The sequence below is a fragment of the Oryzias melastigma genome, linkage group LG4, assembly GCF_002922805.2.
Source record: "Oryzias melastigma strain HK-1 linkage group LG4, ASM292280v2, whole genome shotgun sequence".
NCBI lineage: Eukaryota > Metazoa > Chordata > Actinopteri > Beloniformes > Adrianichthyidae > Oryzias > Oryzias melastigma.
In genome coordinates this window covers 15,001,723-15,015,383 of record NC_050515.1, presented here as the reverse complement: position 1 = coordinate 15,015,383, position 13,661 = coordinate 15,001,723, and the positions used below count along the sequence as shown (strand labels likewise).

General features: G+C 38.2%; 1 protein-coding gene across 2 annotated transcripts; it reads right to left on the bottom strand.

The window, feature by feature from the left end:
* Positions 1-4,437: 4,437 nt before the first annotated feature.
* On the bottom strand, positions 4,438-12,695 carry LOC112150685 (sentrin-specific protease 5). Of its 2 annotated transcripts, none has more exons than XM_024279148.2 (10): positions 12,546-12,695; positions 9,578-11,213; positions 8,303-8,408; positions 7,983-8,130; positions 7,775-7,822; positions 7,604-7,681; positions 6,835-6,972; positions 6,596-6,679; positions 5,772-5,822; positions 4,438-5,585 (listed from the first exon to the last, which is right to left on the bottom strand). In XM_024279148.2, exons 2-10 carry the CDS (start codon positions 10,986-10,988, stop codon positions 5,475-5,477), a joined length of 2,175 nt encoding a protein of 724 aa, XP_024134916.1. In that variant the 5' UTR covers positions 10,989-11,213; positions 12,546-12,695; the 3' UTR covers positions 4,438-5,474. The 2 variants fall into 2 exon arrangements, with proteins under 2 accessions (XP_024134916.1, XP_024134917.1); XM_024279149.2 differs by lacking the exon at positions 12,546-12,695 and adding an exon at positions 12,377-12,512.
* Positions 12,696-13,661: the final 966 nt, after the last annotated feature.

Below are 13,661 nucleotides of genomic sequence, written 5' to 3'. Positions count from 1 at the left end.
GAAAGCCTATGACTCATTGCCACACACCTGGATCCCGAAATGCTTGGAGATAGCAGACAACAGGACTCTAAGAGCCTTCATAGGAAAACTCAATGAAGTTGTAAAAAACCACCCTTGAAACCAATGGGAAGCCACTTGCACAACTGTCCGTCAAATGTGGCAAATACCAAAGCGATGCTATGTCCCCACTGCTGTTCTTCATAGGTCCCAACCCCTTTGGCCAAATAATCAATAAGACTGGCTATGGATACCAACTCAGAAATGGGCCACCATCAGTCACCTCTTCTACATGGTTGACATCATGCTATACGCTAAGAGCGAGTGGGACACTGACTCCGTGATCCACACCACCAGGATCTACAGTACTGACATTGGGATGTCATTCGGGCTTGAGAAATGCAGTTGGATGGTGACAAGGAGAGGCAAGGTAGTCCACACAGAAGGGGTCTTACCCCCAGAAGGAACAATAGCAGACATTAAGAACAGTTAAATGGTAGATGGCATATACTTATATAGCGCTTTTCTACCTTCCTTCGAAAGCGCTTTACAGTCACTGACCCATTCACACACTGATGGTGGCTCCACTGCCAAACACTGGCGCCAACCTCCCATTGAAGGTTGACATTGTTTCGGGATTTCCACGGGTCTCGGGATTCCCGCAATGGGAATCGTTTCTTCCATTAATATTAATGTCATGTTTGCAGATGATACTTGTCGTCTGACAACCAACTCAAATGTTGATTCTTTGATAAATGAAGCAAATGAAGATTATTAAATATTTCTGAGTGGTTTAAATTAAATCAACTTTCTTTAAATGTACAAAAGACAAATTACACGATTTTTAGTAATAAAATGAATGCATTTAATATAGTAAATCAAAAACTTTATATTGATGCCATTTTTATTAACCAAGTTACTCAAACAAAGTTCTTGGGAGTGACTGTTGATCAAAAGTTAACTTGGAAAAATCATTCTCAAAATATTTGTAAAAAAGTTATGAAATCAGTAGGTATTTTGAACAAAATTTGCTCCTCTATAAATACACCTTGCATGATGAAGCTATACTATACTTTAATTTATCCACACTTTATCTACTGTAATATAATTTGGGGCAATACATGTGCAGTATATCTACATAAGCTATTATTATTACAGAAAAGATTCTTGTGCATCATTAGTTATTCAAGTAGACTATCTCCTTCAATTCCTTTATTCAAAAATATAAGATATTAACAATATTTAATATTAACACATATTGTGTCTTTTTTTTTATGTTTAAGTATCGGTCAAAGGTTTTACCAACATCGTTTGCTGATTTTTTTATGTTTTCTTCCGATGTTCATGTTTATCCAACGAGACGCTGTGATGATTCTATCTTCCTTTTTGTAGAACAACCGTTAATCAAGATACTATAAAGTACAGAGGGCCAAAACTTTGGAATAATCTAAACTGAACTCTTAAATCTATTTCTTTATTAGAGACATTTAAAAAACAATTAAAATTAGGCTAGCTTTTATAATATTTTTTCAAAAAGTGTCACTGGGGTAAAATGTAATATTTTTATTTTTTGCTTGACATTTCTGTTTCTGTTGCATGATTATGTTTTGGGGGAGGTGGTTTTATAAGACCTGTGTAGGCCTTCTCACTCTCTCCTGCACAGATGTATTTCAGTTTTTATTTGTCATTGTAATCCATGTAGTTCACTTTCGGCTTATCCCTTTTGGGGTCGGCACAGTGTAACAGCACCCACTGTTTGGCATCAGTGATTTGGCAGAGTTTTTACGCTGGATGCCCTTCCTGACACAACCCTGTACTTGAGGGGCACAGGGACCCAGTTAGGCAGCAGCGTCACGGGTCTTGCCTAAAGACCCAATCTGGGTGGGGATCAGTGGACAACCCTGGGAATTGAACCCAGGCTCCTGTGTGTCAGCCCTTCATCTAGCCCACTGAGCCACCCAGCCGCTTTGTCATTGTAATCCATGTGATTGCATTTTATATATGTCCAAAAAAGAAAATCAAATCAATTAATCACGGGACCGGGACGGGATTAAATTCTGACAGGAGCGGACGGGAGTGGGAGCTCACCAAAAGCTGACAACTTAAGACACTTGTATGTAACTTTTGCGTCTGAAGGTGCTGGGTAATTTCACAGGAGGAGAGAGGCGAGGAGGAGTGTGCCAGCCCAACTACCCCTGGCTGCAGTATGCAGACTGGGGTGTGCCTCAACGCTATGTATGGTTCTCCGCCAAGGTGCAGGCCCGCACTCATAAAGAGTCAGAAGTGCTTTTGATCAATGGATCACGGGTGAGGGGTTCTCCCTGGTCCCCAACCTCAACAAATTTTCAGCTTGGCTCTTTTCTGGTAGCATGTTCTTGTATCATTAATATTATACTTTTCTTTCTCTTTTTTCTCTTCACACTGTGTCTGATTGGTCAATTCGTATTGTCATTCTATACATGTTACATTTATTTTTCAGTGGTCATCATCTGGAATTAAATATTTAGGAATACGTCTGAATCCAAATCTGGAAGAGATTGTGACGTGAAATATGGAGCCACAACTTCTAAAAACTAAAACAAACCTATGTGAGTGGAAGAAATTGAGACTAACATTATGGGGGAAAATTAATGTGGTTAAAATGATAGCTTCCCTTCAGTTCAATTATGTTTCCATGATGTTAGCTATGAAAATACCTCCATACATATTCAGCCAGTTTGAAAAAAAATATTAAAGATTTTTTATGGCATATGAAGAGACCCAGGGTGGACATGAAGAAGATGTGGACCTCAAAAGTTTATAGAGGGATGGCTCTTCCAAATGTTAAACTGTATAATCTGGATTTTGAAAGGCTGGTCAAACGCTTGAAAGAGGGGGAATTTTGATCCCAGCTGGGTCAGAACTGAGCAGGAACTAGTGAAGCCTTTTACACTTGTGGCAGTTCTTTCTCAGGGGGTTACCGGTACCAGTCAGGACATCTGGGACAACCCTGTGTTATTCCTCCAGCTGACTGGAGGAGTGAATGAATGAGTGAGGAGGTACTGGACAGCCAGCCGGTGTCCTGCCTCCAGAGCCATATACCTCACCGTGATTGGTTCGTTCAGCTCTGCACCCAACAACTGTCATTCATATCAGCTTTGCGGGCCGCACCAACAGTAATCTCTCATATGAAGAGGGGGCCGCAAATCATCATCCCGTGGGTCGCAGATGGCCCGCGGGCCGCGGGTTTGAGACCCCTGCTATAGATGGAAAAGATTTACATTTTAATAAAAACAACATCTGTCTATGAATTCAGATTTAAAATTTCTATAAGAATAGTAATAGTGATGAACAAAATACTTTTTTCTGCAACTTTTAGCACAGAAAATACAGGAAAAAAATAAATATCTGTAGCATTTCTCCAGGTTTAATTTTTCCTGAAGAACATCAAACCATGGGTGCAATTGGCACTAAAATGAGAACTGAAATTGCAGGAAAAAAAAAAAAAAAACTTCTTCTAAATTAGTTTCACATGACACAAGTCATTAGCAAAATTAGTCAATTAAAAATAATATCCTAAAATATACAAAAATCCAAGAAATGCAATTTATGTATTTGACTTGTCTTTATTTTTAATGCAACAATAAATATTGCTTTGAAATTAAAAAAGAGAAGAAAAATATATTTATTTGTGAAATTAAAAAGACTTTTTACTGTCCAACACTACAACTTATCCAAGTACTTCTCTTCTTCTAAAACGTCATTATTCAATTCTCATGAAGAACGTTCCACTGCTCCATGGAGGGCCATTTAAGTTATCACTGCTAATATTGAAGTATTACAAAGAAAAAAAAGAAAAAAAAAAGACAAATTAAAGAAATTTGCTTCACTTAGAAACAGAAGAAAGTTAATCAGAACTCAACATTTTATTTTTGTCCAGCACATGTTTGGCAGTTATTTGTATATTCAAGGTCCTTCTGGAAGAATCCTAAGATTTTATGAAAAACAATTGCATGGAGCTCCCTCTATTGGCCATCGTGGAGTAATGCAGCTATTCTTTTCCCCATAATGCACTTAACAAAACAAAACAAAAAAAGATTTTTTTAATTTAAGTTACAAGTCTTAATAACTGCACATGAGGAATTTAAGAAAGTCAAAAATATATTTAAAAAAAACATAAAAATAAGGGGAAATTTGCTAGAAATGTTTCTTTTGCTCTATAAAAAAAATTCTACATAAAAGTAATCTTCCTCAGGGTTCATAAACATAATAAAATATGTCATTTCTTGTGCATGCAGCAGCTTGTTCTTTTCTGAAAGACTTTTAAGACATGTGACCTTCAAACAAAATAAAGGTTCTATGGATGGAGTCGTGCCTTCAAACAGATTTTTCCTGTCTGACAGCATGTCTTTGTAGTACATCAGTTGAAAAGCGAAGGGTTCAAGAAACGCTGCAACAGTCGTCCAGCAGGATAGCTTTTTTAATAACAACTATAAAAACAGTTCAAACGAGCGGCATGGTTTCTAGCCAAGCAAGCACGCACACCAGTAGGCCAGTAAAGGTACATTACAATCTGAAAATACATGTGTGTAAATAAATGAAAATAGCTGAGGTCTGCTCATGTCTCTGACGAGGAGCCGCTTTACCCAACTTTTTCATGTCACACTTGAAGTAACAACTGTCGTTAAAAAAAAAAGATTTTATTTCAGTAAAACGTGATTGGCTGAGCAGCCTGAAAAGCCATTGGACTCAACTGCTTTAGGTATCATTGCACGAGTTTGAGGAGTTTTATGCTAAGCTTAACTTAATTGTGTGTGTCATGGTAAAAAGAAAGAAAAATGCTATAGAAATACTGGATCTCATTAAGGAAACGTCTGCAGATGAACTGTCAAAAACAGACACTTTGTTGAAGAAAAACTGCACCAAAATCCTGGTTCTTGAGGAAGAAGGAATTCTGGGAAATTCCGCTTACATTGCAAACTTCTTATCGTGCAAATTTCCAAAGTCCAAAAACAGAGTTCAAGTTTGAGAGAAGTGCTGGTCCACGATATCGCATCTTCTTGCTTTGAAACGTGTAAGTGTAGTCTCCTACACCTTTAAAGTCCGGCATAGAACGACGTGGTAATGAAGCCAGTCCTGTTGGATGACAGCTCAAAAATCAGATTTCCTGTTGACTATAGACAGAAAATCCTTGAGCGATGGTGGAAGGAGAACCTGAAGTGTGCAAGTGCAACATCCTCATACAGGACTTCATATAATCACTGACAGATAACCATCAGTAGAAGAGCAAACTCAGTAGTTCTTTGCAAGTAAAAGTCCCGGAATCACCTCAAGTAACCACCACTCTGCTGTCAAAGAGGCAGACGACGGCTAAGGCTCCCTGGAATACAGATGGCCGGGTTCGCTTTAGCTTATGTAACCGACTTTCAGAGGACTTTGTCTGTCAGACCTGGACAGATGGTCTCATGACACCACACAAACAGACGGCGGTCGCTCGGTCAACGGTTCAGACGACAGTCGCACAACTCCTTGTAGATTCTCTTTCGAATGCGAGGCATGTCGTCCTGACTGAACAGCAGAGGCTGCCTCACCGAGAGGCAACGGCAGTACTGGTGGGAAAGAAAAAGGCATGTCAAAACCTGGAAGCTTTGAAAGGAAAGGGACGTATTTAAAAGACGGATTGAACTGATATAGAATCCAAATGCAGGAACAAACAAAAAACATTGATTTATCTCACAATAGAAGGGAGGTGAGATGTGAAAAGACAAAGAGGGCTCTGAGAGAAAATGTCTCACCTCCAGGACAAAAACTCCACAGTCACTGTCGTTTTTTTGCTGAGGAATTCCCTGAGGAGAAAACAAAGTCACTCAGCAAAGCAGATGACCTCCAGTTTCTGCATTAGGCTTTCATAGTCATTTGATTATAGCATGAAGATAAACATTTTCAAATACAGATTATAGAAAAAAAATGTTAGATTTGAACTTTTAATTGTTTTGAAAATATCTACTATCCTCAAACATAAACAAATATATATATATATATACAGAGCATGATGGTGAACTTATGAGATCCGTTGACCAATCCCAAAATTCAACTTTACTACCTCATTTCAACCTCTAGGGGACAGCAAACAGACAGTTTCAGACTATTACTGTAGGAATTAAACAAGTTTATTTTAAATTGTCAAAAATGTGGCCAACAGTCAGCACTTTTAAAGCCCCATTTATAGATTAAAAAAAAAGTTGAACTTTTGGTCAGGTGTTTAGTTACCCTTTAAGCTGTCCTCCTCTTTTAGATTTAAAGCTTCAGTTATTTTTGTTACTTTGACCTCGTTTAGAGGCCCATTTTTGTTCATCTAGGCATTTCTTTGAAGATAATAATTTTTGATAAACATTTTTTTGCTGAATACGGTCCACCACAGCTAAATTGTGTTGTATAAAAGTAAAATAAAAGCACTTTGCTATAGCTGTATTATATCACTGTAAGGTTTTTTTACTCTGCAACAGAATTAGTTGGAATTACGTTAACAGCTGAAGAGTCACGGGAGTCAAAAGAATGTAAAGGGTTAAAGGGAAGAGTGTGAACACGGTATGAGTGATGTGTGAGGAGTCAGGGTTACCCTGATGATAGTGATCTTCCAGCCTTTCTGGAACGCTGCCTGCTTCTTCTCTCTGGCTTCATTCTGAAGATACTTCATTATGTTCTGCCAGCAGAAGACAAACAGAGAGATGCTACGATCAACACAGCAGCATCGCCAGTGTGTCACAAGATTAAAAAAGACAAAAACGAAACCATCAACTCTTCCCCTGTATCACCAAAAAGAAAATCCAAAATGTCTGGACGAGCTGAGAGACTCACGTCTGTGGTGTGTCGGAAGACGATGCCTTGGCTGTCGTAGTAGCTGATGGTTTTGGTTGCCATGGTGACCGTGACAAGAGACCAGTGGATCTCTAGATGTATGGGGATCAACAACAACCACTTGGAAAACAAGTCAACCTGAAATAAAGCAAAAGGAGTTCTTATCAGGTGTGTCAAACATCACTAAAATATGAAAACAACTTAAGAGTTCTTTGATTACAATGTTTTTCCTTTTACTTCTACTGATTGCAAAATACAGAAATGCAGGTTTTTCGCTTTGAGGGCCATAAAATATTTAAAAACAACATTCTTTCAGTGAATGTGGTTTGAGTTTAGATCACGGGTACAATCAAAGGCAAACATGGACATAAATCTGAAGGACCTGCTGCATCACAGCTGCACTTCACATCACATACAGTTCCGCCTTTGATGACGGTCGACGGCGCTGAAGACTGTCACGCTTTCAAAATGGAAACATGACTCAAACATGACTAAACGTCTGACTGTAAGTAAGGGAATAAAACAGGAACTGAAATATTTAAATATCAATCACATGGCTCAGTGCTGTTTGAATTACAGTAAACATAGTTGTTGACATAGCTTAAATATGATTTTAATGGCTTTGTTGACAAGTTCTGTCTTGAAGCTTAACTCAGGCTTAAAAAGGACTGAAACTTTAGATGGCCTGCAAGAGTTCAAGCTCCAGACTGCCAAAAGAGGGAGATTGTTCTTAGAGTCAAATAAAAAAAACTTTAAACTTCCTCCTTACTTTTTTTGTCCACCTCTTCACTCCATCATAACCTTTGGCGACCAGCTGCTTGTGGAAAAAGCTGTTGAAAAAGTGAACCTAAAAAATAGATAAGAATTTCTTAATTTTGTTTTTTAGTTCAATTTATTGTGAGGAAAATTCTCTAAAAATTAAACCTCCTCTCTGCCTCACCTTATGTTCTGTGGCTTCCATAATTAGCTCTCCATACATGTTGATGATCTGTAATGAAACAAAAAACAACTAAAATTAAAGTATTGTAGGAAAAAAAATGTATCATCATCATCTATAAACAATATCAAATGTTTATATAAGATTTCTCCCTCTAGCACTAATTGATTGTGAAGGTGTTATGAAGGCCTCCCATTCGTCTTCCTCCTACTTGGTCATTGAGCCAGTTCTGCTCCTCCAGCGTGCTGAGGTCCTCCAGACTCAGGGTGTGTTTGTTGTACGTGACCATGAAGCCAGCAACAGGAGAAGAAGCCAGCGCCGCTCTGTACCGGGTCATCGCCCTCTTAATGTCCAGTCCACTGTTATGAAATAGACACAAGACATGAAAGAGTTGTCATAGCTTTCTTTTAGGGGAAGTGACATCGGCTCTAACAGGAAACCAGAGGAGAGAAAAAATACTCAAGCAGAACTTCAGTATTATTAATATATATATTAATAAGATGCACATGGGATGTGCGTGCGAGTCCTGACCTGAGGCCAAAGTCAGAGTCTGCTTGCTTCTTCAGGTATTCCAAAACATCAGACTCACTGAGAGGAGTGAAGCTGCCATATTTGATATAAAAGCCCTCCAGGAATTCTGTGGCAGAGAAAGTCAAACACAACATGATGACATGCTCAGAGCACAATAATTGGGTTGGTTGCAAAACTGGAAATTGTTTTTTGACGCCCCTCCATCAGTCACCCGTCTCAGTATTCATTAATTCTGAACTATTTTCAGAAAAAGTGATGAGAAATTTTAAAGGGTTTCATTTAAATTGCTTGATTTTTTAGCAAAACCTTAAATGATCTAAAATTTGACAGAAGGATCGGACCATAAGTAGATGTGTGGAGTATTTTTGCAAATCACCTCATAATAGAAAGAAACAACATGGAATCTGGATGAAAACCCAGCTTTAATGTGATTGAAAATTATTATTTTTTTGTGTAAATTTAAAAAATTGTGGCTTTTGCTCTCACTTTAGAGCCAATTGCAATGACGGGTTGATGTCCATTGGGGAAAAAACACAAACTTGCAGAAATGTGGTGTTCGTGTGGTGTTTGAAAGATCGGAAAAACGCCTGTCCAACTCAAAAACACAAATGAATGTGGGAAAAACAACACATCTTCCAATCCCACATGAATTAAGATTACTTTAGGGATTAATAAAGTACTCTTGAATCTTAAATGCAGAATAACCTTCTGCATCTATAGACACAGGTCAATGTATTTATGTACCATCTAGGATAAACCAGAATTAAAGAAAATAAAACATTATTAAGGTTTATACAGTATATGTATAATTTATTCAAGTTTGGCGGACCAGGCTAAATAGTTTAACGGGCCATAGTTTGCCCACACCTGGGCTATGTCATCCCTAAAGACCCCAAAATCTTTCTATTGGAAATATTTTCTGGAAATAATATTGAAAAAGAAGATTGACACATATGCAAAATATTAATAACTGCCGGTAAAAAAAAAAAAAAACATTACAAGGTGTTGGATGAAATATGATCCCCCTAAATTGGTCCAGTGATTACAAGTTGTGGGCAAAATTAATTATATAGAAAATTGACTTTTGGTCTACAAATTAAAACAATTCTTGGTTTTCAAATTTTTGGACACAATGGCATAGCATGAAACTAAGCGAGGTGCAAACAGCACCCACATAATATTTGTACCTTCAACTCACTATGTTGTTTGTATTTTGATATATTTGTTTGGAACTTCTCAACTTGTTATAAAAAGTTATAAAAGAGTTGGTCCTACCTTGGACTGCATCAATAAGTTGCTCCAAGCGTTCCTCCTTCTGCGTCTCTGCATCCAGCTTTTTGTCGTCTCCCTTGTTTTGAACCAGTGTTTGTTCCATCTCGTTTTTTTCCCAAGTGCCAGACTGGCAGTACAGTCTGTGGTCTCTCAAAGCCCAGAAGTGCTCTTTGCTGTTTACTGCAATAGGCCCCGTGTCTGGAGGGAGAATCGCGGCTGGGTGACACGTTTCTACCTCCATGGGGAAGGATTTTTGGTCGCATTCTGTTGGTGTGGTAACTTTTCCGTTGGATGACATCAACGAGAGAAAAACTTGGTCGGTTTCATCTGAGATTTGGTCCACTTGCATCTCAGACTCTTGGCTGGAGGAAACTCTAAGTCCTGCAGTAACGCCTGGTCGCGCTGAAGAGGATACCAACCCATTTGCAGCTTCACTCACAACACTATCCTCCATCTCTTCATCTGTGTCCGTCAGGCTTACTGTCTCTCCATTTCCAAGAGGACTTCCAACTGAACTGGACTTGTTTTGGCCTGCATGGAATATCTGAGAATTTCGGCTTCCTTCTAACGCGGACTGAGCTAAGGCACCTGTTGTTACATTGATGATATTACCACTTTTAATTTCAACATTATCTTTCATATTTGATGCAATCAGGGCTTTAACAATTCCTCCTTCTCTACCCATAACTACCAGCGTTCCCCTGCATGCCGTCCCTAACAACTTTGTGTGAGCATCCCTTCCATTCCCGCTTCCTTGCACTGCATCCTGACCCGTGCATGCTTCCACCACATCCTCCGTTTTCTGCACAGATCTCTCCTCCGGGGCGTCAGAGTTCTTCAATGGCCCATTCTGTGTGATGTCCGTGGAAGCTGTGGCGACATGGATTTGTGACGGAGAGTCAGACTCTGCTACGGGAATCTGCACCTTCTCCTCCGCCTTTTCCTCCTCTTCTCCTTCATGTACTTTAATGTTCACCGACTGTCCCACTTTTCTTTTAGTCGTGGCCCCCAGGTCCTTATCCCTCCCTCTCCCTCTGCCTGAAGCTTTGACATTGTGTCCAGCACTGTTGGGACCACAACAGTCACAAGTCTTAGGAGTTCTCTTTCGTCCAGATGTTCGGTTATTGACTGCACCCCGAACTGGGGTCAATATCTGTTTAGAGCGCAAGACTGCCGTCGAGTTATCACTTAATTCCTTTGTTGCATTTTTTATTGGTTGGTTTGTAGCAGTCACAGCAGCTGCAGATGAATCAGAGCTGCAGGTAAGATCTGCAGTGAGGAGTTTTGCTGTGGTCTGTGTCAAGTCCTGATCAGTACCTCCAGGGAGAGAGACAGAAGGAGGCGCTGTGGTACAAGCGGTTGACTGAGGTGAGGCAGACGTTTTCATTGAGGAAGTGGAGCTCCTGTGAACCATGACGTCCTCTTTTGACTCTTCCACCCCATCCCCAACGCCCTCGATTTTAAGTCTTGTCTTTTGCTTATTTTTTTAAGCAAATTTAAAAACATTAGAGGCGAATTTTCTTTCACTCACTGGAGAAGGCTCTAAAAGTTCTCTTGTAAAATGGTTTGCTTGTGTAAAAAAGAAGATGGACTGAAGCCTTTCCCACCACATTCTTCACTGTAAAACTTCCATGGTAACCTAGACAAAACCGGGAGATACAAGAGGAAAAAAGAAATTAAAAGAAAATTATGTTTCCATTTAAACATCACAAGTTTTGCCAAACAGCACATCAGAACAAACAAATACAGATCAAACTCTTTGAAATTCACAATAATATCTTTCAGGTACTATAGTGATTTAACTCTGAAAATAAAACGGTTAGCTTCTGCTCTTACGATTATCTTCATAAAACTTTTGCACCAAGCATAAACCGATTAATCTACTCCAGGTGGGTATTATTTGCGGGAGTGGCTCTCTTGTGGCTCCACTGGTGTGTGTATGCGTATGAATGTCCCGGTGATGGTCAGTCTGCCCCAGGGCAGCTGTGGCTACATCAGTAGCTTACCATATCTAAGTATGAATGAGAAGTGAAAAAACAGTGGATGCACATTTTAAGCGCTTTGAGCGTCTGGAAAAGTGCATAAAAATCCAATCCATTAATATTATTTTTTAGATTAATGCACCCACTGTATAAAAGATGCAAAAGGTTTCCACATTTTTTAATTTATGTTTTATTTTTTGGTAAATTGTATTGAAATAGCCATAAATCTGAGAAACATAAGAAAGTTCGGAGTTAGGTCAACAAAAATTCAACACCAAACATAACTTGAGAGAAGGTAAACTTGCAAGATATTAACGCTGTCAAATTAAAAATTGGTTGTATTTACTGTTGTTGTGACAGTATTCAATTCACATTTCATATATTTAACTAAACATACATTTAATAAAAAGGTTTACAGGCATCATCTTAAAAGCATTTCACGTTTTATACTACTGGCAAAACAGAATTTACTATTATTGCGCCATTTAAAATAAAATGGAATTTGTTGATTCATTGAGCGACTTCCATTTATTTAGATAAATGGTAATGCAAGAACCAAAGAAAAAAACCCGAAGTAGCATCAACTTTAAAATAAAAGCCAATATGGCAAAGGAAACCCAGATATTTAGACATCAAGCCTAAAGTGGCAAAAACTAACACTGAGACAAAGTATTGAAGTTAATTAAAACTACCCCATTAAGTGCGTCTTTCTCATGACTAGCACACCGCAAAACAGTAATAACCCCAACAGATAAAAACATTTTAACTCGGAAAAATATAAAACGAGCACAAAATTTCCCAAAGTTTCGAGTTAGTTTACATTTTGACTGAAGCTAGCTGACTTAACTAGCTGCAAACAGGACACAAAGAAGCAGTTTCCTCCATTTTCTAAGAGAAGATAATGACGTTTAAAACTGCATGGGTACACAGAGAAATACAGATACGTCCCAATAAGCAAATGCAAGAGGATAAATCGAACTATACACCACCTTGTCAACGAAATAAACTGACTTTCGTATGGCCACGATCAGACGAAACAACAACCCAAGCTCTCGTCGCTTGTTGATTACGTCACGAAAAAAGACGCACTTCGGCAGATGGCGGAAAAAGCCGAAGTTGCCTTAAAAGTTGTCAGTTTTTCCTTCGTCTCGCTCTCTTTAAAAGTTCTTTGGTCATCTTACGTCGCTCGCTTCAGCGCATTTTTTGACAACTATATTAATAATTTGCTGACTATAAAATCTATTCTTACCACCACATTTAAGTAAAAATAGGTTGTGATAAATATGCATTATTTTTTTAAATACAATATAACCAAGATAAATATGGAGCCCCAAAATGATCATAATTAAGCAAATATGGATAATTTATTAAGGAAAAGGCTAATTTTGATTAGAACTTAAGAAAACCCCATATTTACATGCTAAAATTATCAAAGTGAAATAAGACCACACATTTTTTTGAAAATAATTAAAGCTTTACAAAAACTGCATCAGTTGAAAGATTGATGTAGTTTTGTTTTATAAAATTGTATTTTTAATGTTTGATTTTTTTCCAACCATTAAATGTAATTATCAATAGAAGACAACAAAATGTCACACACTTTGCAACCTTTCTGAAATGTCCAAATAGAACTTGGATTTGGAGATGGTAAGATCAATTCCAAAAAATACCAACCTTTGTTCAGCAGAACACCAACTTAGAGGTTAATTTATCCAAAACCAGGGGTGTAAAGAATAATTGATTTAAATTCCTATGATCCAACCAGATCAATCTGTCTGAATTGAATAGAAGTGGCCCATAAAATAAAAAAAATATCAAAAATAGATTGTTTACTAGTTTGTTTGTTCTCATATTTAATCTACACTCGATTATCTTGCAAGAAATAGAAGGAATCTGGGAAACTTCACCTGTGCTGTTCAGTACCAGATCTTTATCTGAGTTACACTAGTTGAACTTTGGCCAAGTTGTCCTGGATTGATTTTCGGTAGCTCAGAATGAAACAATGTCAACCATGAATCGCATTGTCAATCTCAAATTGTGATGTGAATTTATTCAATCAATAAAACAAATCGTTACACCTTTATCCAGAACAGATTTGCTGATAC